This window comes from Fundulus heteroclitus, chromosome 10 (assembly GCF_011125445.2).
Source record: "Fundulus heteroclitus isolate FHET01 chromosome 10, MU-UCD_Fhet_4.1, whole genome shotgun sequence".
Classification (NCBI taxonomy): Eukaryota; Metazoa; Chordata; class Actinopteri; order Cyprinodontiformes; family Fundulidae; genus Fundulus; species Fundulus heteroclitus.
Window position 1 is genome coordinate 5,575,611 of NC_046370.1, and position 26,295 is coordinate 5,601,905.

Below are 26,295 nucleotides of genomic sequence, written 5' to 3' on the forward strand. Positions count from 1 at the left end.
TTCACTTGACTTGTGAAACTTGAAATTAACTTAACTTAACTAAAAACATAAGTAAATGAGTAAATGAAAATGCTTTGTCATATAGTAAAAAAAGGTTTCCTCCTTACAATATTATGACAATATATATTTCTAAACATGTATTCAATAAAATCCCGATTTTTCCAAAAGTTTTATCTTAAAAAAATAGCAAATTCAAATGAATCGATTAAATCAATTTATCGGCCATCGTTAGCTGGATTTATTTTAATTTTGCCCATACAGGAATTTGGTGCAACCTATATTATTTTAATATCTGCTTTATAATGAATACAATAAATAAGTCTAGCTACTGTCAGTATATGACATCTTCTGATAAAGTAATTAAAAGCGTTGTCCTTTATTTATATTTGGGACTCCTAATTTGAAATAAGCAAAGAAGTAGTTCTTGAGTTGCTGGGTTCTGTTAACCCTGTTTATTAAGTAAATAAAGACTTCTGGTCAGGGTGATGACTACACACCAGGATATTACAGGGCCTTCAGCGCTGTTTTGAGCACTTGGTAGAGAAAGTAAACTTTAATATAGAAGATAAACCTTTTTTCTAAGCAATATAAATATACTGCGACTGGCTTCTAGCAATGATATACAGCAGAGCATTGCAAAAAGGGAACTAAAAGTAGGTAAAATCCTCTTGAAAGTAGTGTCCTTTCATTGATTTTTGCACTTAAAATAAGAACAATTCATCTCCATCATCTTATTATAAGTGCAGGATATCTAATTATCTCATTTTACTGGTAGAAATTCTCATTCCATTGGTAAATAGTCTTATTTAGCTGCTAAAATCAAGTAAGAATATACAAATTTTAAGAAGATTTTTCTTACTTTTAGCTCCCTTTTTTCAGTGAGAGCATCCAAGACTACGTGTCTCATAAGCTGGATGTATTGTAAAATCTCAAATCCTCTTGAAAGTAGTGTCCTTTCATTGATTTTTGCACTTAAAATAAGAACAATTCATCTCCATCATCTTATTATAAGTGCAGGATATCTAATTATCTCATTTTACTGGTAGAAATTCTCATTCCATTGGTAAATAGTCTTATTTAGCTGCTAAAATCAAGTAAGAATATACAAATTTTAAGAAGATTTTTCTTACTTTTAGCTCCCTTTTTTCAGTGAGAGCATCCAAGACTACGTGTCTCATAAGCTGGATGTATTGTAAAATCTCAAAAATGTATTAATGCATTATTAGTTACGATTTAAAAGACTTGAAGCGAAGCCCACAACTTAGAGGACAGGGGGCAAAAAGAACAAATGTGATCATGTGTGACTCATGCTGACATAAGTAAATTACTTTCTGCCAGCTAGCACTAGATAAGACGCCTTTTAGAGCAATGTTGTCAGACGATCTGAGATTTTGTCCTTAGCTCCCGGCTCACCAACCTGCAGCCCACCAATTGCAGCACCTACCAAAGGATTACAGCGGACAAAATGGGACGCACCGCTACATCATAGATGGGTGACGACATATTAATCACGCGCAGGTGGTGAAACTCTGCACCGGTTAGCATTTACTAAATGTTTAACCAATAAAAATGTTAATTAGATTCCAGCATGTTTAACGAGTAAATTAATTTTAAAACTTTAAACATAACTATGTTGAATAAAAAACACTATTACTTTTTTGATGTTAACTAACAGGAGGAAAATCATTAACCGTCATGTTAGGAGAGGGGCATTTTACTTGTGCGATTGCAAAATATTGATTTAACCGCTGCAGAAAATGCTTGCACTTGCTGGGCCTTTATTAAGCAACTATGTTCCCTAAGTGAATATATTCACGCACTTGCAAAAACAAGCAGGAGACGTACACAAAATTGTCAGAGGAAACACTTATTAGCAGCAACTGATCATGCAGGACAAGAGGAAACAGGGAATATCGGGTTAAAAAAACAAATTCAACCTCGTAAAGCCTTAAACGTCACTTCAATGTCACTGCATCCCAATAAAAGCCTAATAGGCTCTGCAGCAGGATGGTCTAATGTTGTTTGCTCTACAATTCAATGTTTCAGTCAGAGCAAACCCCTGACTGAGCTGAAACAGTTTAACAAGATTAACGGATGACGAGACGCTGCACAGGCAAGCGTGCACGCACGCCTCTGAGCGATTTGAAAGATGCCGTCAGCTCTCGAATTAAGCCTCCCAGGGCCTAACTAGTGCAAACACACACACACACACACATACGGTGTTGGTCTGGGGCTGCAGCGAAGGAGTCAGGTCAGTGCTGGACACCGCCTGGCACCAGACAGACCCCCACCATTTACTCACCATGCTGACGCTAGGGATTAATACTCTGAAAAGGGTGTGGGGTGGGGGCCAAAGTGTGGCCTGAGCTTGTGTCCGTGTGTGTATATGTGGCTTGTGAGTTTCTAGGTAACTGGGGGAGGGGGGTCATGGGGCGCCACCTGCTTCTTCTCAGACACAACAATTTGATCCAGGGAAGTGCTCCTTTGTCTTTGTCCAACTCGTCATGAAACAATCTCCACACTGAAACTTTCCTGCGTTGGTTTAGTCGATATTTCTTAACCCAAACTCACGCATCCTTAGCATTACCAGACTCAGATCACATGCCTTCAGACTTACTTCAATTTTCACTAGTTATCATTATCAAAAGAGGACTTAAGGTTTAATCCTAAACTCAAACATTGTTTTTTTTTTTGTTTTTGTTTTTTTTCCATTTTTACTGAACCATACGAGTCAAATATATTTAGTTTGATCTAAGAAAGTTTTGCGTATGCTCGGCCTTGCAATGACGCTAGAACATAAAATCCATCCAAAAACTTAGAAACAGCGTCTTCCCAAGAGCTGTGAGGGCACACTGCAAAAATGGAACTAGAAATAAGTAAAATGTTCTTAAAATTTGTGTATTTGTCCTTGATTTGAGCAGGTAAATACGATGATTTGCCAATGGAATAAGATTTTTGCACCTAAAATAGGAACAGTTTATCTCCGTCATCCTATTTTAAGTGCAGTATATCTAATTATCTTATTTTAGGGGTCAAAATACTCACTCCATTGGCAGATAATTTTATTTACCTGCCCAAATCAAGGATAAATACACTAACTTTAAGAACATTTTACTTATTTTTTAGATCCGTTTTTGCAGTGCAATCGCCTCCTGATGGGAGACTGCAGTTTAACGCTGTTACTAGTCCGCCATACGTTACAATCACCCTAATGTCACTGCCTACTTGCACACTATCATTTCAGAATATCTGAATGCACATTTCTATAGACAAAGCCTTAGATCACTGTTCAATAGGCACCCTACTTCCGCATTATCAGTTATCTGTTACTTTCCTGAACCCTAAGAAAGAAAAAAAAAATAAAAATGTCATTACCTCATTACCTGTTTGTTTGTCAGTTTTTGCCTTGTGAACTGTAATGTGAACAGGAGTAGCCAAAGAGAAACAAATAAAATATTCTATTGCTGTGGTGCGTCCCATTATGCTCATATGTTCAACCACCTTTACAATGAAAAAACCTTTTCCTTCTAGTGAAAGTAACCAAACATGATGCTGCCACCGCCAAAGTTCACTGTTTATACGGTGTTCTTCCTGTGAGGTGCTGCGTTGTTCTAATGCCAAACACACTTTGTGGAGAAAAAGTTCAAGTCTGGTTTCATCACACCTCTGTTCTGGGAGATTTAAGACAGAGGATGTTTTTGGCTTATACTTTTCAGTCCTACTCTTTGGTCAAGATACATAGAGCAAAATGGAAACTCTTCGCACACAAATTCATACATCTCCTTCAGTGTTGCTCTCAAGGTCTTAAAACTTCCTTTTTTAAATAATTTAAAGGGAACGATCCAAGTAATCTTTTTACACTTAATCAGATTGTACATAACTGATTTCAGGTGTGAACTAAAGAAGACTGAATGCTTTAAATTCAATCATTTATGCAACCAGGTAACAGCAGATATTTTTTTTACTTCTAATTAATTTGCTTGTAACTTGAATAGTACAGGACGACTATTTAGCACTACCTGACCCAAATTACGATGTTTGGTCAAAACAAGAAGGAAAATTCTTTAGCCCAGAAGAAAAACCTACAGTGAAGTAATGTTTTGAAAAAGACCAGAAGTAAAAAATGCTGTCTAAGGTACACAAAAGGAAATATCAAGGGCAACAGACGCCCGTGACAGCTGACGGCTTTATGTGTCACGGTCTTTGGACTTCCCATCTGAGCCACCTTCCAATGACACACATTTCTCAGTAACTTTGGGTAACAAGAGCCAAATAAACCACACAAAATCTACGAGGTGTTAAAAGGTGTAGAGAATAAGCTTTCCTCAGAAAACTAGTTTTATACAGCAGAGTCCCTCGGGAGAAAGGCAATAAAAGGCTGACCTTTCTGTCATGCAAGAACTGAACAGACCAGTTACGAGAGCACATAGCCTCAGTTATTCAGAGCACGACGGTAAGGAGGAAACCCACAGATGCAGAGAATGACAGAGAAAACAAAAACTGAGAACCAACCAAACCTGTTTTATACGTTCTTACACCTGACAGCTAACTTTCTACTGGGTCAGGCGATACTCACACAGACACACACCCACACCTTTTCAGTGGGCATTAGTGGTGAGGGTGGCTAGTCAGCACTCTGAAGCCCCCCCGGTATTGATTAGAGGAGAGAATCTGGAGGTCACCAATGACAAGAGCGTGGCTGGAAGGACGCCCATCTGTTTTTACTTAATTTAAAATCATAATGAATCTCTTAAAATATTTGACTTCTGTCTCAAAACTTTCTCATGTTTAACCTTATATGCTTTAGAAAGGCATTGACACCGCCCCCTTCTAAAAACTTGAGTTATACAGATTACCTCATACACACAAGTGGCCAACATATTGTGCAAATACAGGATGTAAAGCCCTCTCTCACATGATAATATCCTTGTGCGTACCTTGCTTTTGTCTCCTGTTGGTGGCAAACGGTGACTTTCGCAGGGAGCTCGGCGCCGTCTTCCTGTAAAAGCTGTTCCTGTCCAGTGAGCCCACATAAACGGCCTTGGGACCCTTTTTTGACCCAACGCTGCCAGTACTCGACTCGTAACCCCTTTCCTGCCCGTCGACGTGACAATAAGCGATGGGATCCTCAAAAGACAGGATTTCCCCGCGAGCAAGTTTCTCATTCTGCTGCTCAACCCATTTTTCACAGTGCGTCCTGCGGTCTTTTATAGGATATTCCTCATAGTCAGGGTCCACAGATACTGAGCGCAGATTTCTGAATCTGTCCCTGGCCTGCTGGTGGTGATGCTCCCCTTCTCTGGATTCATATCGGTCCTCGTATCTCTGGTCGTAGTTGTCGTCTGCTCTTCTCTCATAGCCTTCTCTTCCTTCGTATTCCCTCCGTCTGCCGTAACGTTCATCTCTTCTGTCATCGACTAAATCCCTGGATCTGTAGTGGCGATCCCTCTCTCTATATTCCAAGTGCTCCTCAACTTCAGCGTCGTACTGGGCCCGTCTTTTGCTTCTTTGCGTTTCCTCAGCCCTGCGGTCGTAGTCATCCCGGTGTTTGTAGTCATTTTCCCTGCGTTCATATCGATCATCTGCATGACGGTCCGAGCGATTTCTCCTAGATGTTTGCTCTTCGTAGTAACGGTCCTCCTCTCTGTGCCGGTAATGATCTTTTTCTCTGGAGCGATATCTGTCGTTGGAGTCATAATAATCCCGATCCTGGTCGTCATAGTGATCGGCGTCTCTGTGTGCGTATTTCTCTTTACGATCATAGTATTCTTCATATTTATTACTGTAACCGTCATGTTTACGGTGCTTCCTCGTGTCATAATACTTTTCCCCCCTTTCTTCATACGTGTCTTTGTATTTCCTGTCATAATGGGTTCTGTCCCTGTTTCTGTCCCTGTAATCGTACTCTTCAGAGTCTCTATGGCTCCTGCGGTCATACCGTTCAGAGTAATGTTCGTTTTCTCTATCCCAGTCAAGCCTTCTTCTCCTGTCCTCCTCCATTTGTCCATAACCTTCCTGAGTCCTCAAGTCATTATTGTCTTGAGGCATGTTGTTCTGGAGGTTGTACTCGTCCTCGGGGCCCTGGTAAAAACAATGCTTTCCCTTCCATTCAGATATCCTCAAGTCCAGATGACCGTCTTCTGACCGAGGGTGGTAGTAAACATCATGGCCTTGAGGTATCTGCTGATGGAAGACATTGGCTTGTCCAACTTGTACCTGGTTTTCCCATTGTACCGGCCATGGAGCTTGCATGTGTACAGGAGGCGGTGTAGGCCCACCTACTGGTACCATCATCCCACCATGTACTGGCATATGTCCGCCTGGAGCTGGACCTGCGATAAAAACCGGTCCTTGTGGTGCCCCAGGAGGGACTCCATAGCCAGGATATCCAACCTGTTGCTGCTGAAGCTGATGTAGTTGTTGCATGTGTTGCAGATGGGCCATCCGCTCCCTTTCTCTGGCCCAGCCGGCATCCCCTAGCTCCTCCACACTCTTCCCTCTTCTCAATGGGACGCCAGCTGCTTGGTTCCATTCCCCTGGACCAAACATGACTGGATTCCCATAGACAACTGGGTTCTTCATGGCTCTTCTTGTTTAAAAAAAATCAGCCAACCCAGGGCGAAAGAGTTCCTCTTCAATGCGGCTTATTTTCTCTTTCCAAAATCCTGCATTCCATAACAAAGCGCTGTGGGAGACTCCACCTGCCAAGCATATTGTTTCTAAATCTCCCACTTGTTTTCCCCGTGTCTCCTCTTCACTCGCCTCAGCAGGACTGCCTGGACCAAGCGCCTCCCAGCCCTCGGTGCAATTGAAACCTACCCTCCCACGTCTACCTCAGCGAATCAAGGAGGGAGAGCGCGCGAGTGTAGGGTTGCTGGAGGAGGGGCCGTCTGGGGTTAATGATTCAGAGGAGTCACATGGGATGAGGATTAAGCCAGCAGCTCCTCCCATTGTTTCTACTAACTTCAACCTGTGTTTCCAAGAGAAGTTTGTGTCTGGAGAGATTCCTTAACGGATTATGGAGAAAAATAAACTCTAACTCTAAAGCCTATATCATCATCAGCTCTTTGGCATGAAAGATTCTGATTACTTTCTTGTGTCTTGATAAACTTTCTTTTGCATTCCTGTTTTAGTTACATTCAGCAGCTCACTTATTCAGCCCGTATCCCTGTGTGCGTGCAGCCACCTCTTACTTTCATACTGTTGTTTTTGACTTAAGCTCTCCAGTTCGACTTTGCCCTACAAGTCAGAGCAGGGCAATCATTTACAGACAAACTTATCAACATGGGACTGAAATATAAATCTGAACAGACAGTGAAGTAGAAAACTACCAAAATAACAATTTAAAGAGTGAGTAATATAATCAGAGAGACGCAATTAGTGAGGAGAGGAGATTTTTGAGAGCACACACACACACTGATTAGGACGGCGCAGCCAGTGAAAAAGTAGCTGCATGCGTGTACAATGAACTATTGTTGGAGACTGTCCCTACTTTCAGAGAGACAACATCTTTTAGTGTGAGAAAAAACCCAATCCTATTCATAAGGGTAGAGTATAATATGACCTGCCCCCCCTTCTCTTAAACTCTGGGTGAAAGAGGTTGGAATAGAAAGGAGAAGCTTAAAAGACACAAATATATCCAAATTCACACCAGGGCTCATCCTTATATGCATTCGGTGTCAATTAGCTTCAAAATCAAGCGCACTGATATGTCTAATGAGTGGGAAGAACTGGTTCCTTTTTAAGATCTTTATTTAAGGTTTTACCTAGTTTCTCTTATTAAATATAAATAAAATAAACTATAAAGACAGACCATCTAAAATATATAGTTTATTCAAATTCCAATTTTATATAATGGGCTACTAACTGAAAGGTTTACAGAAAATCTAATAAAACTAAAGAAATTTAGCAATAATGAAGATGAATGCACATATTCCATATTTAATGCTACGTTTAGGCTACATAGAATAAATACTATTTCTAAAATGACTGCAAATACAGGGTCCTGCAAAAGTACACAAACCCCTGAACATGAAACAGATCTAAATCCAACTGAGAAAAAGTGGTAAGAATTGAAAACTGATGTTCAAACACTGCAAAAACAGAACTAAAAGTAAGTCAAATTTTCTTAAAATTAGTGTATTTGTCCTTGATTTGAGCAGGTAAATAATATTATCTGCCAATGGAATGAATGATCTTCCCCCTAAAATAAGATATTTAGATATAAAGCACTTGAAATAAGTTGATGGAGATGAGTTGTTCCTATTTTAAGTGCAACAATCTTATTCCATTGGCAGATTATCGTATTTACCTGCTCAAATAAAGTACAAATACACTCATTTCAAGAATGTTTTAACTTATTTTTAGTTCTATTTTTGCAGTGATGGTCACTTTACATCCAATCTGTCCGAGCTCAACTAAGGGTGCAATGAAGGATGGGTAAAATTTCAACATGTGGATGGGAAAAGCTGGCAGGGGACTTCCCCTAAAACACTTCGGATTCAGTGAAAGGTAGTTGTACAATGTATCGAGTAAACATGGCTGAACACAAAAGCTTTGCAGATCTTTCATCGTAATAAAAACAGAAAGACATGTATGCCTTTTTCTCCACTTCACAATCAGGGACTGCTTTGTGTACGTCTTTCACAAGAAATCCTATTGATAATGCATTAAGTTTTCCATTTGCAGTGTGGAGAAAATGTGAAACAGTTCAATGGGGGGTGAATACCTTTGCAAGGCACTATACTGAATATAAAATGTAAGCTGAACTAGGTAAGAGCTGCTGTTCAGACTAAATGCAGAAAGCTTTAGAAGGCATTGTTCTCTTTTTAAATAAACCTGCCTAATTATCAGTGTTTAACATCTCAGCTTTCAACCACACAACGAGACCGAAACTCTGGGTTTGTGTGCATGTTTCCCCCCATAGGAATGTCAACTACAGCATTCCTCTCATGTGGCTCTGTTTGCTTATGCACCTGAGGGCTTTCCAGGACATAGTCAATATTAATTTTGCAGAGAAAAATTGTGGCATTGACAAGGTCAAACATCTGGGTGTCGAATTGCTACACACTCCACAGATCCTGAAATATACCCGAAAATGAAACAGGCTAGGGGAGGTGGTTTAATGGCCTGGTTACAGATCTACAGAGGGTTGCATAGAAGTGAAAAGAGGCAGTGAGAAAAAGAAAGTAACAGGTGCTACACTGCGAGAAGCAGAATATGAACGCAAACCTTAAACTAAAATGTTAACTATAAAACAGTCACACAGAGGGGAATGGAAATAAAAGTAAATATAATGATTGATTTATTTGGTTTAATCTTGTTTGACAAGATGTACACCTTACAGAGATGGACTTAATGACTGGGAATGGCCAATTTTCTGCTTTTCAGCCGAATAACAGCTCAAAAATCCCAACTTTTCAGATCAATGAACACATCGTACCTAAAGGCTAACAAGTCACACAGGTTACAAAGCTATTTGGTTTGGAAAGAAGAATTTAAGTTGGTTGTTTTCAGTGTCAGTGAAAGGGGCCTCGAATGTAAGACATTTAAAAGAAACTGTAATGCGTCAGTCGTTCATTCAGGCTGCGACTGAAGGAGATAGACTTCAGCAGGTAGCAGGAAAGCTTTAAGAGGACAGCAAAGTTTGTTCGCTTTGTGCCTTTGAGCTTTCAACATGCGTCTTTTTTTTGGAACATGCTCAATGTGGAAAGGTTGGCTCTCTTTTGGATAAACCTAAAGTTAATGTTAAGTTTTGCATGAAAAAAGGTTGGACACAGTGCAGAAAAGTTTAGTGATATAATGTGTTGTCGCAATATTAAAAAACATACATAGCTTTTATCAAAGTAAAGTATTTGTAACAAAGTGCTTTCCAACTGATCTTTTAGTCTGAATTATTATGAACTGACATATTGATTCTTTAAATCTTTCTATAATCCATGCAACTTTATTTGTGGAAACAAAAAAATCTAGCTCCTTGTTTTCCCAAAAATATGGGTAAAATCTAAAATATGGCATATGATTCTTTAAAACTTAATATTGTGTATCTTCTTGTCAGTTGGATGCATCATCCTATGACCTGGGCTATGGTCCTAAAAATATATGAATAAAAACCACTGCCAAATTGTCATAAAAAAAGAAAATCAACAATGTTACAGTCCTTTTGTTCGGTATGTGTTCTTATTTTGTTCAGATTCAGCTTATTAAACTGAGAAGGATGCAGGCGAAAGTGTTCAAACTGAGTATAAAGTATCCATTATGAATCAAACTAAAACAATCTGTACTGCATCTTTTTTTTCTGGACATTTACAGACATCTTGTGTCAGGAAGGAAGAGCCAGAAAGTACTTTCGCTCTAATATTCCAATCTTAATTATGTAGAAATACTATAGCAGTACTGCATTATAAATTATTAAAACCTTGTAACCTTGTAAAAAAAAAAAAAAAGACTAGTTTTTCTTAAATGATCGCCTGGATCTCACTACTGCAGAGTCTCAGTGATTTTCTTTCCCTGTGGAAATCAAATAATCACACCTCTTTCAGCCCGTTGGAGGACTTTGAACTACTTTTGAACAGAGTACACTGCAGACAGGGCCTGGTGTTTAAGTTACTATCTTTTGTACAACAATAAGCTTCCGCTGTACCTTAGACGTCACAAACAAAAAAAAAAAAAACACACCCTGCTGAGGCACGGAAAAACACACCCAACGCAAGTGATTGTGTGCTGAGGCATCATGGATGCAGTGCAACAAGTTTTTCCAACAAAGATCTAGAAAGAATTGCTGATAAGTTCACACCTGTGATCACTAAAATGAAAGACAAAGCGAAGTCGGTTATCTCTGCTACACACTGTAGACTCCAAGCTTCAGGGCCTGATTAATGTGATTATAATTAACATTTCAAACACTTTTCACAACTCACAGATGCTGACAAAATCTCTCCACATTTCCACATCTAACACATTTGCAATCACATCAAAGAAGACTGGATATGTTGTTTTATTTATGTAAAACGGGGAGCATACACTGCAAAAACAGAACTAAAAATAAGATAAAAGTTTCTTGAGTGTATTTGTACTTTATTTGAGCAGGTAAATAAGATAATCTGCCAATGGAATAATATTTTTGCACTTAAAATAGGAAGAACTCCTCTCCATCAACTTATTTCAAGTGCATTATAACTAATTATCTTATTTTGGGGTAAAAATACTCCTTCCATTGGCAGATAATCTTATTTACCTGCTCAAATCAAGGACAAATACACTCACTTCAAGAAAAGTTTACTTATTTTTAGTTCTGTTTTTGCAGTGTAGATTTCCGTGGGGAGATAATTGAAATGGAATCTGCGGTATGTGGATGACTGATCCTTGAAGGCACCTGTAGCTAACATGACCAGTTCCTGCCTTTAAGGTAATAATTTTTTCTTAAGCCCAGTTTTGGTGAGCAAACCTGGAAGGACAAAATGTGTATTTAATTAATCCAGCTACATCTATAAAGAAAGTTAAATTAGTTTCCCAACGAACAATTCAATCGTTCATCTAACTGGTGAATTTATCTTCAAGTAAAAATAGTTAAACTATTGTTTCGATGACACTTGATAAGGAGATATAATAAAACAGGATTACTATGAAACCAAGTTGCTTCATTGGCATTACACTAGCTGCAGCCAGCTGTATATTTCTCAGTAGAACTGTGTTGTTGAGATGGAAATATTGTACTAAGAGAGCTGACAAGTAACATTTTCTCCATGAAAACTAAAGCACTTCAGCTCAGACTAAGAATGGAGCAGAAAGAGTACATCTACGGGTGTCGATCTGGATTCTCTTGAAGGAAGTTAAAAGGGTGTAATTTCCTTCCACTGTTACCATGCAGTAGCTCAGGTGGAGGAATTGCTGCAAAGTCAATGGAAAAATGTCATTGATTTGATTTAGTTTGATAGAAAACCTCTGCCATTTTGCAATAAAAACTCAATCTGACTGCTCTGTGTAGCCATAGAACTGAACTGGAAAGTATGTATTTTGACTTTGAATCATATCTGTTAGGACTGATTTTGTTTTATATGTCTGTATATAAATTAGATCTGTGTGTCTCTAAAAGTGCCTTATTATCACAGCTGAGAATTCATATGTTCACTGTAACATTAAAAAGTGTTATTGCTGTTGCAATTGGAGCTGACTGTAGTAAAAGTTTCCTTATAAGCATCATTAAACAGTACATTTTTAAGGCACTTTTGTAACAGAGACAGAAAGAGAAATCTTCATTCAAATAACATTATTCAAATATTGAGCAGAATGGAGATACAGGAAAGGAGAAAGCAAATATCTCAAATGTAACATAACATTTTACAAATTAATTATGGCATGAAAATACATTGTTGCATTATATTACATCTACTGTTTCTTCTGCTCCTTTAAATTAGAATCACTGAAGGTTTGAATCGTTCTGTACGCACTCTGTGCATACAAAATTACAAATAAAGTTGTCTAAGTCTAGGTTTTTTGCTAATCATGTGACTTGGTCAGAAGATGCCATTTTAACCAGGCATGTTTGAACAGGGACACATTTTAAATAATCTCCACCAAGACATGAGACAATGGACCAAGGTAATGATTGCTGGCTTTTCCCCCCTAATTCTGAGTCAAAACATTACTAAGCTTATATCCTGAATGAAAACCAGTGGACACCAGTAAAGATCCCTGAGGAACACCAGAAGCATCTCAAATTAATCAGAATCGGACATACTAGGGCTGGACGATAAATCGATTTATTCGATTAATTCGAATTTACAATTCTTTAAGATTTCATTTTTGGAAAATCTGGATTTTATTTTGCCAATACACTCATTGGGTTTCCATGAAGAGAACAGCATGTGATGCTGAATATATGTTTAGGCAAAATTATTGTCAAAATATTGTTAAGTGGAAACTTTTTTTTACCATAATACGAGGTACTGCATTTACTTATTTACTTTTTTTTTAACTTAGTTTGAAGTTCACAAGTGCAGTGAAGCCTGTTCTTAGCTCAATGTGTAATACCACTAGCAGCAAATGTTTTGTTATATTTTCATTGTTTATAATGGCACGGCTACCATCTTGTTTTGCATGTTTCACAGCTTGTTTTTAGTTGCAATTTGAATCCAGGTCAACTCCCTGACGAAATGCTTGACACAAGGTTTTAAAATAATTTCTTTAATTTCTTTTTATGAAACAAAAAGGAGGAAAAAAATCGATTAATCGGATTTGGTATGATAAAATCAGAGATTTATTTTTTAATCCATATCGCCCAGCCCTAAAATATACTTTAATAATCCCAGGGGGAAATTGATGCCTACCCTACTACTTCCTAATATTTATGATGAAAACAAATTGTATTCCCTGACAGTTCCTGTCAGTTAAACGGTATCCTTAAAATAACCTTAATTTGCAATTTGTTTTGATTCCAAAAAACTCTTCTCTGTTTAGGTTTAAGCAAGGTTGGTGTCTACACTACAAGTTGCCCCTGTGAGGGATCAAAATGACACATACAGTTGTCCTGTAGATGTAAATGTTTCATTTCCAGTCCTCCAAATAACACTGTATATTAAAAAGACAGGATATGGGGGTCATTTTAAAAGAAGTAACATTTTTGGGTCTGTGTTCATATCCGACGGATTTCAAAACAGCTCGGAGGAAATCCGGTGCGCATCAGTGTCTCATTTTCAGATTCCTGCTATATTAAATGTATTTTCTCTTGAGTATCCATGAAGTTGCTTGCAGGCAGCAGTGAGAAATACCATAAAGGAAATTAAATTTCATTCATTTTCAGGTGTACATTTCTTCCACTGTTTTAAGTGACCACCTGAGTTATCCCACTCTGTCAAATGAAAACAGGGACAAATCTACATGTGAGGTTAGGGTGTACTATTCTTATTGCTTATTATCATGGCTGGATAGAATTTCTCTGCTGTTGGTGGTAATTTATTTTAAGGGAATCAAATCAGAGAATGATAAAAATCTCAGTCCTAATTTCTGTGTGACTCTTACCTTGTAGCTGCTGCTGCTCCAGGGCCAGAGTCTCCAGTGTGTAGTTGCAGAACTCCAGATTCTCTAAGGTCTGAATGCGCACCGTCTCATCTTCCTCCTCCTCTAACATTGAGCTGAGTTCCTCTGCAGTCTGAGCATATTCCTCCATCTCCTGCTCCACTTCCTGGAGCCGAAGGAGCACTTGATACCTATCCTCCTCGTCTTTCTGTCTCTCAATTTCTGCCTCCACCTCCCTGTTCAGGTCCTGTTCTGTATCCTGTGGGGTTTCGTGTTCATGGGTGGCCTGGGGTTCACCTGAGTCGCCATGAATCTCGGCGAGGACATTGGTGGCTGTTTTGTCATGGTCGTGGAAGATAGGGCTGTTTGTTCTGGCCCCGAAGGCTGGATAAGAGGAGTTTTGTCTTGGAGAGCGAGGAGGGGGGCGCGGAGCAGGACGAGTTGGTCTGTACGCTGCGGGGGGCGGTGGGCGCTGGACTGGAGGGCGAGGAGGAGGGGGACGAAGGGCTCTGCGTCTCTCTAATGAGGAGGTGTTAGAAGGCGAAAGGTTGGAGACCGGGGAATGTGAGGAGCCTCGGATGATGTCGTTTTCGTCGCTGTAGCCCAGGATGGAAAAGTGCCGGGAGACTTGGGACTGCTGGTTCAGCTCAGCTGAGGGCGAAGCGTCCCTAAAACCACCAGAGCTCACATTGGTTTCACTGTAAGACGTAGTCAAGCTTTTCTCAAACTCGAAAAGCTGCTGGGACAGCTTGGCTTCCAGGTCAACGGCCGACGTTTCCAGGACGTCCAAGGTTATGGATGTTGGGAGTGTCCTGTTAGGACCTCGAGTCTTATTCTGGGAATGTGAGGGTGCAACAGCACTTTGCTTCATGTCAACATCACTCATGCTGGCATGGCGAGCGAGTCTTTGCTGTCTGTGCCCTTCTTTGATGGTATTTAATGTCTGGCCAAGACTAGGTGGTTTGCTAGTGGTGGAGGTAATTTCGGCTGGCAATCTCTGGGGATACATCTCGTCTTTTGACCAACCAGGCTGACAGTTATGAAGGCTCCGAGTTCGCTTGGGTTGTAATGGTCGACTGTTACGGTTGTTATAGTTGGACTGGGTTCCATTGGACTTTGGGCTGACCTGTCGCCCAGAGCGATGTGGAGGTAGGCTTGGCCGAGGAGGTAGTCGGGGCCTCGCCGGTGGAGTAGATCTGGGTCTCTCGGGTGGCCTGTGAGGAGGGGGGACAGGTCTATGTGGCTGTCTCTCAGGTCTTTTGCTCATTTCATTCTGCTCCCTAGTGTTAGTCTGAGCTGCAGCGCTGTTATCTTCATGTAAGCTTTGCTCCTCAGTCCTCTCAAAGTAGTCCAAGTCCCAAACAGTATGGTCCTCATACACCCTCAGTTCAGGCGCATTTTGTGACCCATTGGGACTTGTATGGTTGGAGTCTTCTTCAATACCTCCATTCTCCTTCTCTTCTTCAACACCTTTTTCCTCTGAAGTTTTGTGCTCATTTTCCTTAATTTTGATGAAACGATGAGGAAAGACTCCCCGCTGCCCTCGCAGTTCCCCTACCAGCCAACCATCTTCCAAAGTGTTCACAATACGAATGCGATCGCCCACGTCAAAGTCCAATTCGCCAGGCTCTATGGCCCGAAACTCATACAGCGCAACTCCATACAGACCATCCTCCTCCTCCTCCTCCTCCTCCTCCTGGTGTTCTTCCTCCCTGGCATCTTCTTGCTGCTGTTCTTCTTCTTCTTGATCAAGAAAAACCTCCCCGTCTTCCATAACTTCCTCTTCGGTCCCCTCTCCAGCAACATAAGCATCCCTGTAGATTAACTGCTGAGTGTCTTCATTTAAATATTGGCCGTCATCCGGGACTTGAGGAGACCGAAGAGGACACAGGAGTTCAACAAAGCCCTCTGGGAATATACCCCTGTGGCCCTCTAATTCCCCCTGAAACCAGCCTGGCTCGGGAAGTCCTGTGATGATGATCAAGTCCCCCTCACGGAAGTCCAGTTCTTCATTGAGCTGCGCATGGAGGCTCATAACAGCCCGGGCCTGACCTAGTGCGTAAGGTGGGAGCTCTGAAGCCTGGGCCTGAGCCGAACGCTCAGACAGCTGCCTCGATCGACCGGAGAGGTTCAGCTCCTTCACACATGACACTGGGAAGACACCACGGAGACCCCAAGCATTATAGCCTCGTTGCCAGGAGTCCCCATGGCTCACGGACCCTCCTGTCTCTCCCACCACCACATCACCTAGAGACACAGAGAAAGTAGAGGGAATTTCATCAATATAAAATCCACTGAATAACAATCCGTGACTCAACACTGCAAAAACGGATCTAAAAATAAGTAAAATGTTCTTAAAGTTAGTGTATTTATCCTTGATTTGGGCAGGTAAATAAGATTATCTGCCAATGGAATGAGCATTTTTACCCCTAAAATAAGATAATTAGATATCCTGCACTTGAAATAAGATCATGGAGATGAATTGTTCCTATTTTAAGTGCAAAAATCTTATTCCATTGGCAAATCATCTTATTTACTGGCTCAAATCAAGAACAAATACACTCATTTTAAGAACATGTTCCCTAATTCTTCTTTGCAAAATAGCTTAGATGGGATGGAGAACATCTGTGACCATATAATGAATCTAAATGATTATATGGTGAAAGTCTTAGCTATCGCTCAGTAACTGAGTATCTTGAGAAGGAGCAACTATATCGTCATGAACAATGACATTTCTTGTCTTGATGGTATTGTAATTCATAATTGTTCTGACAGGCTTTGATTAATTCGGTGTTTTTAATAGTTTTGTCCTTGTATCTCAAATTTTACATTACGTTTTACTGTTGTATAACGCCGGAAGCCCATCCAATGACAGACTTAGATGACAATAGGCTATACATGGTAATGGGTACAGTACTTAATACTAAACACTTTTCCCTATTCAAACAAATAGATCATTCAATCTTAAAATGATTTGCAAGTGTTTGTATTCATACCGCATGAAATAAGTAAAATACATTGACAAATTTTGTTGTAATGTGACAAATTGTGGAGAGGGTCAGTTATTTGACAAGCAAATGTATTTTATTGTATGAGATATGCTAAAATACAGGTGAAGAACCTTAGTGCTCAGAGCGAAGACGAAGCAAAATATAAATCTTTCTTTTTATTACTTGGTTGACTTTGTTTTACTTTTACATTTAAACAACCTGGCTTTTCTTCAAAGGTTTGGTAAAATCATCACGATTATCAAAGCTTTTTCAAGCCATTTTTAATAAGGTTTAATGGGGTGTAATGGGAGTGAGGGATTATAGGAATGTTGTTTGGTCAGCAAGAAGTCACAGGGGTCACATTCCAAAGACCTACGGCACCACCTCCCATTGTGTCTGGGCCAGAAACTGGAAAAGAGCCAACTGAACCACAGGAAATACAACTCGATGGACAATAATGACCGTTTCCTATGGATCTTCTGATATGGCAAGTGTTTTTGTTTCCAATGACTTCTGAAAAAAAGTATTAATTAACCATTATTGACTGAAAATATGTTTCTGCATTTGGCAGACGCTTTTATCCTAACCGACTTACAAATGAAGATTTAACAATTCAGTTAATATGAATAAGCTACTAAGAAGGATGCCCACTAGTCAGGCTCTGCCAGAAGTGAAAATAGTTTAGTATAAAGGGGGTAGAGGGGTGTAAAAGTTAGGTGCTAGGGTAAGAGATGCTCTTTGAAGAGCTGGGGCATTGCATGACACACAAGTGTTTGTGTAGGTACTGCTCACTGAGCTATATAATACACTGGAGAGCTGATTTTGCCGAAAAACTGAAGTCACTGGCCACCAACTTGCTACTCCTTACTCTCACAGAATCCCCTGAACATGAGAAAGTCATTGTTGTTCGATGCTGTAGCGCACATATTCCCTAGTTACTGGGGGAAAATAGGGAGTACCAATATGGCGGCTGGTGGCTTCAAAGCGATTCGTTCTAACAGCGGGCTATTAGCACTCCAGTGTATAATATAGCTAAATAATACAACACTGCAGTAACCGAGTCATGATATAAGTCTCTGTTGTAGTAGATGGGAGCTTGTCCATTAAGCACTTTGGAGTCTAAGACCTTGGAAACCTGAATTTAAGAGTAACCAGTGAAGTTTGGGGTGGCGTTTACTCTTTTATGCCGATTAAAAGCCACACGTGGTGCCAGATTCTGGACCAAATGCAGCGGTTTCACAGCACAGGCCGGGAGACCAGTTGTAGTCAAAAGCTGGAGACGAACACAGACCGTCACCAGGAGGTGGGCGGCATGCTGGATTGGACACCATCTAGCAACAGATGCAACCTGATCTTTAAAAGGTCAGCCTGTGGTCGTTCTAGCTAACTTTGATGGAGCTAGGGATAGGGGTTTAGTTTTGATGTAGAGATTGCGGTGCATGGTCGGACAAGCAGTTTACTTTTATAGCAGTTTAGCTGGAGATGATGGGCTTTCATCCGTGTTGATTTGTCAGGGGCATGAATACAGTCATAATAAAAGGACAGAAGCTTATTGAAAGCTAATAAAAGGCTTATGGACGTGGAATTAATGTATATATTTGCAATATTTGCCACAAGTATGAATGATTTCAAGTTTAGACATTTGAACGCTTCAAAACATAAATCAACACAGAGTACTTCATCTACTGCTATACTAAGACTAGGAGTCATTTCTAATCCAACTAAAACGCAAAACAGGCAGATTTTACTAGTCTGACGGATCTCTTAACATCTACAAACCATGCCTGAGAACTGCAAAGGAAAGGATCAGAAAACATTAAAATGGGAGAATCATCAGACAGGTGGCAATGAATAGATAGTCAACTAAAGTCAGAGGGAGCAAGTTTAACATTTGGCCTCTGATGGCCATCTAGTGGAGAGTTTGGTAAATTAACATTCTGTCTATTGTGCCATAATGCCCAAATCCAGTCCCTGAGAGCTACTATCTTGCAACCTTTAGATGTATTACTTCTCCAGCAAACCTGAATCAAATGAATTACCTCTGCAGAGCTGAATTACATGTCAATGAGGGAATTCATCCATTAGGTTCAGGTGTGTTGGAGCAGAGATGCATCCAAACGTTGCAGTTTAGTAGCTCTACTGGACTGGATTTGAGCACATCTGTGCTATAGTATAAAACTGTTATTGTGTTCAAACTTTTAAGACTGTATGTCGTTTGAAAAGTCTCTCATATTATTCATCTCTGAAGGAAACAGGAAAATAAAGTGTTTTAACATATTGTTTAGTCTACGTCATGAATGAACAATTTTACGTTGAGAGTGACATGAAGAATGCAGAATGCTAATAAAAGAGACAAGCCTCTCATTTTAACACATTCCAGTTTTAATTATTTAAAGAATAAAAAAAGAACTGTAATTTCTTAAGGTGGGTTTTTTTCCCACAGAGAAAATGTAAGGTAATTGAAAAAAAAAATTTTTTCTACATTTTCAGTGCTCCTGCAATGAAAATCAATTTCTTTCAAACCTTTTTACGCATCGTTACCAGTGTTGGCTACAAAAAACATAGAGGGCATTGTCTACTAAATGGAAAAAGAATCTTGATTTTATTTCCTTTCAAAGTGATTAATTTCTGTGGCTATGATTGTTAAATAAGGATAAATTAGTAACATCTAACTGTGAAGCCAAGACAAAAAAAGCAGAAAACAACCAATTTACCTGAGCTCTGCGACATCAACAAGAAGCGTTAAACTAAGTGAGAAAACATGAACTGTTAATGTAAACAGTGGTATGGAATGAAACACGTGCTTTGTTAACTTACAGCTTACGTGAATGCATAGCTATCCAAGTGATTCATTCTTCTTTCAATATATTAAACATATTTAGTCATGGTGAGTGCATAAAATACAACTGTACCTCTCTTCAAAGGCAGAGTCCCTGAGTCTGCTGAAGAAAAATCATTGATGCACACATAGAGTCTGTCTCCAGGCTTGGTGCTGGGGATTGTAACCCCCTCCACGAAGGTGCTGGGGAACTGACCTAAAGGCAGAGGAAGGACAGAGCAGAATGACGGCCGTGAAACCCTAGAAGGACAACCTTTAGACTTACAATATGAAATACATCTGTTTTCTTTAGGACCAACGCAATGGATGGATGGATGGATGGATGGATGGATGGATGGATGGATGGATAATGGGAAGGAAGGATGGATGGATGAAGGGAAGGAAGGATGGATGGATGGATGAAGGGAAGGATGGATAAAGAAATGTAAGGAGGAATGGATCGATGAGAAATGAACGGATGGATGGACGGAGAAATGAAAAGAAGGATGGATAAAGAAATGGATGGATGGATGGATGGATGGATGGATGGATGGATGGATGGATGGATGGATGGAGAAATGAAAAGAAGGATGGATTAAGAAATGGATGGATGGATGGATGGATGGATGGATGGATGGATGGATGGATGGATGGATGGAAAAATGAAGGGAAGGATGGATAAAGAAATGGATGGATGAAGGGATGGAGAAATGAAAGGAAGGATGGATAAATAAATGAATGAATGGATGGATGGATGGATGGATGGATGGATGGATGGATGGATGGATGGATGGACGGATGGATGAATGGATGGATAATGGGAAGGAAGGATGGATGGATGGATGAAGGGAAGGATGGATAAAGAAATGTAGGGAGGAATGGATTGATGAGAAATGAACGGATGGATGGATGGAGAAATGAAAAGAAGGATGGATAAAGAAATGGATGGATGGATGGATGGATGGATGGATGGAGAAATGAAAAGAAGGATGGATTAAGAAATGGATGGATGGATGGATGGATGGATGGATGGATGGATGGATGGATGGATGGATGGATGGATGGATGGAAAAATGAAGGGAAGGATGGATAAAGAAATGGATGGATGAAGGGATGGAGAAATGAAAGGAAGGATGGATAAATAAATGAATGAATGGATGGATGGATGGATGGATGGATGGATGGATGGATGGATGGACGGATGGATGAATGGATGGATAATGGGAAGGAAGGATGGATGGATGGATGAAGGGAAGGATGGATAAAGAAATGTAGGGAGGAATGGATTGATGAGAAATGAACGGATGGATGGATGGAGAAATGAAAAGAAGGATGGATAAAGAAATGGATGGATGGATGGATGAATGGATGGATGGATGGATGGATAAAGAAATGGATGGATAGATGGATGGATGGATGGAAAAATGAAGGGAAGGATGGATAAAGAAATGGATGGATGAAGGGATGGAGAAATGAAAGGAAGGATGGATAAAGAAATGGATGGATGAAGGGATGGAGAAATGAAAGGAAGGATGGATAAAGAAATGGATGGATGAAGGGATGGAGAAATGAAAGGAAGGATGGATAAAGAAATGAAAGGAAGGATGGATAAAGAAATGGATGGATGGATGGATGGATGGATGGATGGATGGATGGATGGATGGATGGATGGATGGATGGATGGAGAAATGAAGGGAAGGATGGATAAAGAAATGGATGGATGAAGGGATGGAGAAATTAATGGACAGATGGATGGATGGATGGATGGATTAAAATCAAACTCCATTTTATTTCTGTTGACATTTGATGACATATTCATCTACAATAAAAACAATTACGTTAAAAAAACATTTTTATTTTCATGCTTCCCTTAGTAAAAAACTAACTAACCGTTAAACTAACTAACATTGTTCTGTTACTTTAAAAGTTATGGATGAACAACCACCACAACCACGCAACGAAAGGAAACAACGGACTCCATGCGTGTGTACAACATTGGTGCAGAAATAGGTTAAACACTCTTATTAAAACATGCCAAACTTAAACAAAAACACAAATAAAGTCATACCCTTCTTCCCTGCCTAGGTAACAACCACTTTTGGAGTAACTCCTTTTGTCTCAGAATACTTTAAAGGCAGAGATTAGGTGGATAACGTCGATATTAACCGCTGAAACGTACCTGTGACGCCATCTTTGTTGCCAAGCAACCAGAACTCGTCCACGACACCCAGCACCTCGATGAGATCCCCGGGGAAAAGCGGGAGCTCCTCCGAGACGCTGGGGAGGAACTCAAACAAGGCGCGCACCACCGAGCCCGCTTCCATTCCTCATAACCTGCGGAGATCGACAGAAGGGGAAGACACAGTTATTAAAAAAAAAAAAAATATGTAGCAAAATTGTCAAAGAGCAGCCGCCAAGCCAACACGTTACACTCAACGACAAGATTTCTCAGTTTTCTTATCAAGAGCGCACATGGGCACCATTCAAAGTCCTCACAAATGCAAATCAACAAATGCCTCAGAGAGGACAGGCTTCAGCGGACTAATGCCAAGGGAGAGGAGTAATGAGAGCGTGAGAAATCTGCGACAGAAAAAAAAAAAAAAAGAGCCAGAAAAGAAAAGAGAGAGCTGAATTACATTCCTTAACACTCCTTGTTCCAGATCCAAGGCAATCAGGGAAGGAAGTTTTTAAAACGGAGGTAATACCACCTTTACAGCCCTCTCCCATTCACACTTTAAAGCCTCTACATTTGCCTCCTTCAATTCACCGCTGTGTGAATGGAATATACAATTACAGGGTTTTCTTTGACCCTAGCATTAAAGCCACCGTTTGAAATATGAGTGGTGAACATTTAAACACCATGCGACTCCACTGAACCCTTGGTGCGTTCCCACATGCCTAAAATCAGAAGTGAAACTGAAGTATTTTATTTACTGCAAATTGGAAACGGGCCTAAACACTAGTTAATGGTTTTTTTCTTCAACTGCCTGATTTGACTTTTTAAAATGTAACCCTTTAGAGCCTGATACAGGTAATTGTGAGGAAACTTCACGTTAAAAAAAAAGACAATCTTTATGGTTGCTTTAAAAAAAAACAAAAAATAAAATGTCAGGCTTTCAACGTTTCTTAATGTCATAACTGATACGTTGGACCACAAAATACATTTTCCTCATGTTTTCTGCATTTTTAGGGTGTGTAAAATATATGCATTTGTATGTAGTAAAGTGTATGTTCAGAAAAATACTGACTTTCAGCTTCAAAAATTAAGTTTGACTATGTACTCTGATTTCCAGGTTTTGGGTACCTCTTTAGGGCTGAACAATTAATCGCATTTGCAATATAATTGCAATTTTAAAAAAAATTTAACTTCCTAATCACAGAGGTCTGTATTTTTGGCTATGTAACAATTAATGGATAAGACACGTCCTTTAGGTGTCTGTAATATGTTTAAAGTGGATTTGCCTCCACATGGAAGGTAAAAGAATTGCAGCCGTGAGATAATGTAATTTTATTATTTGTTTATTGTTTATATAATCATACTTTTCAGGAATCTCATCAAAGCATTAAATGCAAGTCAAACTGTGTAATACATAGACTCCAACTCAAAGCTATTTTCTTGAATAATAATATTGTGATTAATAAAAAATAGTTAAATTCTTTATTTTAAATAGTCCTTGTTTACAAACATCTTTATTTACAGGCTATTTTTGTTGCTTGTGGTTAATGCAGAGAAAGGTCCAAATCGCAATTATGGTTGAAATATATCGCAATTCTGATTTTTGGCAAAATCATACAGTTGGAGATCAACTTCCTGATTTCCGGCTGGAAAGTAATCAAATGTGCTTTTCACAAACAGGCAACTGATTCGTTCATATTTTACCTCCACCTGGAAAACCATGTTTTATGGGTCCTCTCATCGTTGCCCCTTTAGTACACCTGGTGTTAATTTCATTAACATCAGAACAGCTAAGACTGATTTAAAAAAAACTCCCTGTACTACTAAACTGACCAGATCAATATTCCAGAAGTTAAACTGACTTGATATTTCACTCTTCTCTTAATTTGTTGAGCAGCGTTTATGTGAATGCTGTACATCTTTATATTTGAATGTGGTTTTAATTCATGAAGCAATCACTTTCTTCTTTACCCTTTTTATTTGACTTGGTGACATTTTATACTTTTACATAATCTTGACCAAATGATGACGTTATGGGAAAAGACTATCACAGCATCTCATGCTTCCACAGAAAGCCAGAAAAAGGAACTGGGACAACCCACAGGACTGTGGGTTTTCTTCTTAATTCCCTTGGCACTAATATATTTTCACAAATTCTTGATAGAAATATTCATAAAAATGTTTAAATCTAATATAATTATAATTAATTATTTTCAGAATATGTTACATTACACTGTGTTTTCATTGTAAACCCACATTTATAAAGCTTGCGAACGAACAAAATAGGGTTTGAAACTCGCGTTTGTCAGTTTTCACGCAAAAGTTGTGATCTATTAAAAAAAAAAAAAAACATGAGGGAAATTGTAAGGTCTTTATAAACTTCTTAAACTGCATCATGGATCCTCTCAGCAGTTCCATTTCACTCCATATCAGACTTTAATCATAAATCGACTTCATAATAAACATTCAAAACCGCAGTGTTATTCATGCTTGCGCTGGTGACACATACTTATCATTAGAGCCTTTCTAATAAATAAAAGAAATGCCCAAAAGCAAAGTTAAATAAAAGTCAGCACATTTTATCGGGATTTTCTACCATCAAATTCCTTTCCCTGACATGTACCACAGGTCAACAGATAATTTGTGACGAGGTGTGGGGCATTTACTTTAAAGGAGCATAGCGCCGCACAGTGGCAGCCCACTGCTCCCCAAGGGGATGGGTTCAGATGCAGAAGTGAATTTCTCCATTGTGAGATCAATAAAGCTAAATTATTATTATATTATTATTATTATTAAATGTAGCAGTTTATTACCTCACAGAGGAAGCCTGAGTACTTCCACTGTTTTCCAGCAGCTTTTGTGCAGGTTTATCTAGGGATAGATGAAGCACAGGTGGGGCTGAAGAAGATAGGAAATGGGAGAAGAGGGCAACAGTTTGCCTCATTGAATGGGACCTCTGTTAACTGGGGCATTTGAGCCAAGAGGAGAGCAGCAGGAGTCTAGACCAATTCAGTGTTGCTGTCTGCAGAAAGAAATGCAGCTCTAAACATCCGGGACACAGGAGAGTTAAGTATTTCACTATACACAGCCTTGCAAAACTACCCATACATCTCATGCTTTTTTTTAACATTTTGCCACGTTATAACTAACTTAAATTTGTGTTTTTAATTCCTATGGATCATAATCGTTATTGCAATTTACATCTGTGCAATATAACAATCAAAAAGGACTGTTTAAATGCAATTTTTGGTCGGATATTGTATTTGAAATACTATGCATGAAAAATCTGCATGCCAATAATATATAAGCTGTGCTGGATAGGCTTACTCTCTCCGTGATGCCCATAAGGGATGTATGTTTTTGGTGGTTAAGATGCGAAACGCACGGTAGTGGTGCAGGGGTGTTGCACACAACACATGTTCGGAGGCCTCAGTCTCGGCCTGTAGACTTTTACCACATGTCTTATCGTCTTACCCTCTCTTTAGCCAATTTATGGTCAGCTTTCCGTCAATTAAAGGCCCATAGTACCAAAAATTTTTAAATAAAAACGTTAAAGCTTAAAAAGATGAAAATTAGTAGAAAGTCAAAAGCCATTATTTCTATAAAAGATTCCTTAATTCAGGAACAGTATAGAGAAGGAAGTTTTTTTGATTTTCGTTTTGTGCAATTTTTTTCTGACCGATCAACAAAAAGCGGTTTAAAACTTTGAGGTACTGTTGAATTAAACTATTACACGGTTTTGAAAGTTTGACATTTTTACAAATAAAACTTCAAAGCATCGTGGTTACTTATGTATTTTGCAGTTGACTAATAAAATTGATTGATTGATTGATTGATTGATTGATTTAGCCCCCTCTTACTCCGATAACACTAAATAAAATCCAGCGCTATCAACTGCATTCAAAGGTTATATTGGCAAACAGCTGTGGGCAGTTTAATCTCAGCATGAATGCAGCTGTTGTTTATACCACCCAGATGAGGAACAATAAAGTGCCTTTTTGTCGTATCTCTACTAATTTTTTAAGCTTTTAGAATTACATTTCTATGGAAAACAATGTTGTACTCATCTGTAATTCAAAATAAAACAAATGATGCATCTCAGGAATCATGGAGAATGATGCATGTCTCGGCTTGCCAATTTAGGGAACGGTTTCTGTGAAAGGGTTTTCTAATCAGCATGTTGCGGCGGTAAATCATAGAATTTCCTGTAAAGCAACACGTACCGTGGGCCCCAGCTGAAAATAGTTCAAGTGTGCTTTCGACAATGTGATATAAGACAAAAATAAATTACTCCA

The 26,295-nt window shown here is 39.4% G+C and overlaps 1 protein-coding gene across 3 annotated transcripts in view; it reads right to left on the bottom strand.

The window, feature by feature from the left end:
- LOC105919742 (dynamin binding protein) overlaps nucleotides 1–26,295 on the bottom strand; it is a 67,279-nt gene that overhangs the window by 25,006 nt on the left and 15,978 nt on the right. For 2 of the 3 annotated variants that reach the window (XM_012855128.3, XM_012855119.3), the window contains exons 2-4: nucleotides 22,004–22,158; nucleotides 19,919–20,041; nucleotides 14,020–16,263 (exon numbers count right to left, since the gene is read on the bottom strand). In XM_012855128.3, coding sequence (XP_012710582.2) covers nucleotides 14,020–16,263; nucleotides 19,919–20,041; nucleotides 22,004–22,148 — 2,512 coding nt within the window. In that variant the 5' untranslated portion in view covers nucleotides 22,149–22,158. Of the gene's footprint in view, nucleotides 1–4,937; nucleotides 6,824–14,019; nucleotides 16,264–19,918; nucleotides 20,042–22,003; nucleotides 22,159–26,295 lie in introns of those variants that run through there. The other variant, XM_012855137.3, reaches the window with a different exon arrangement.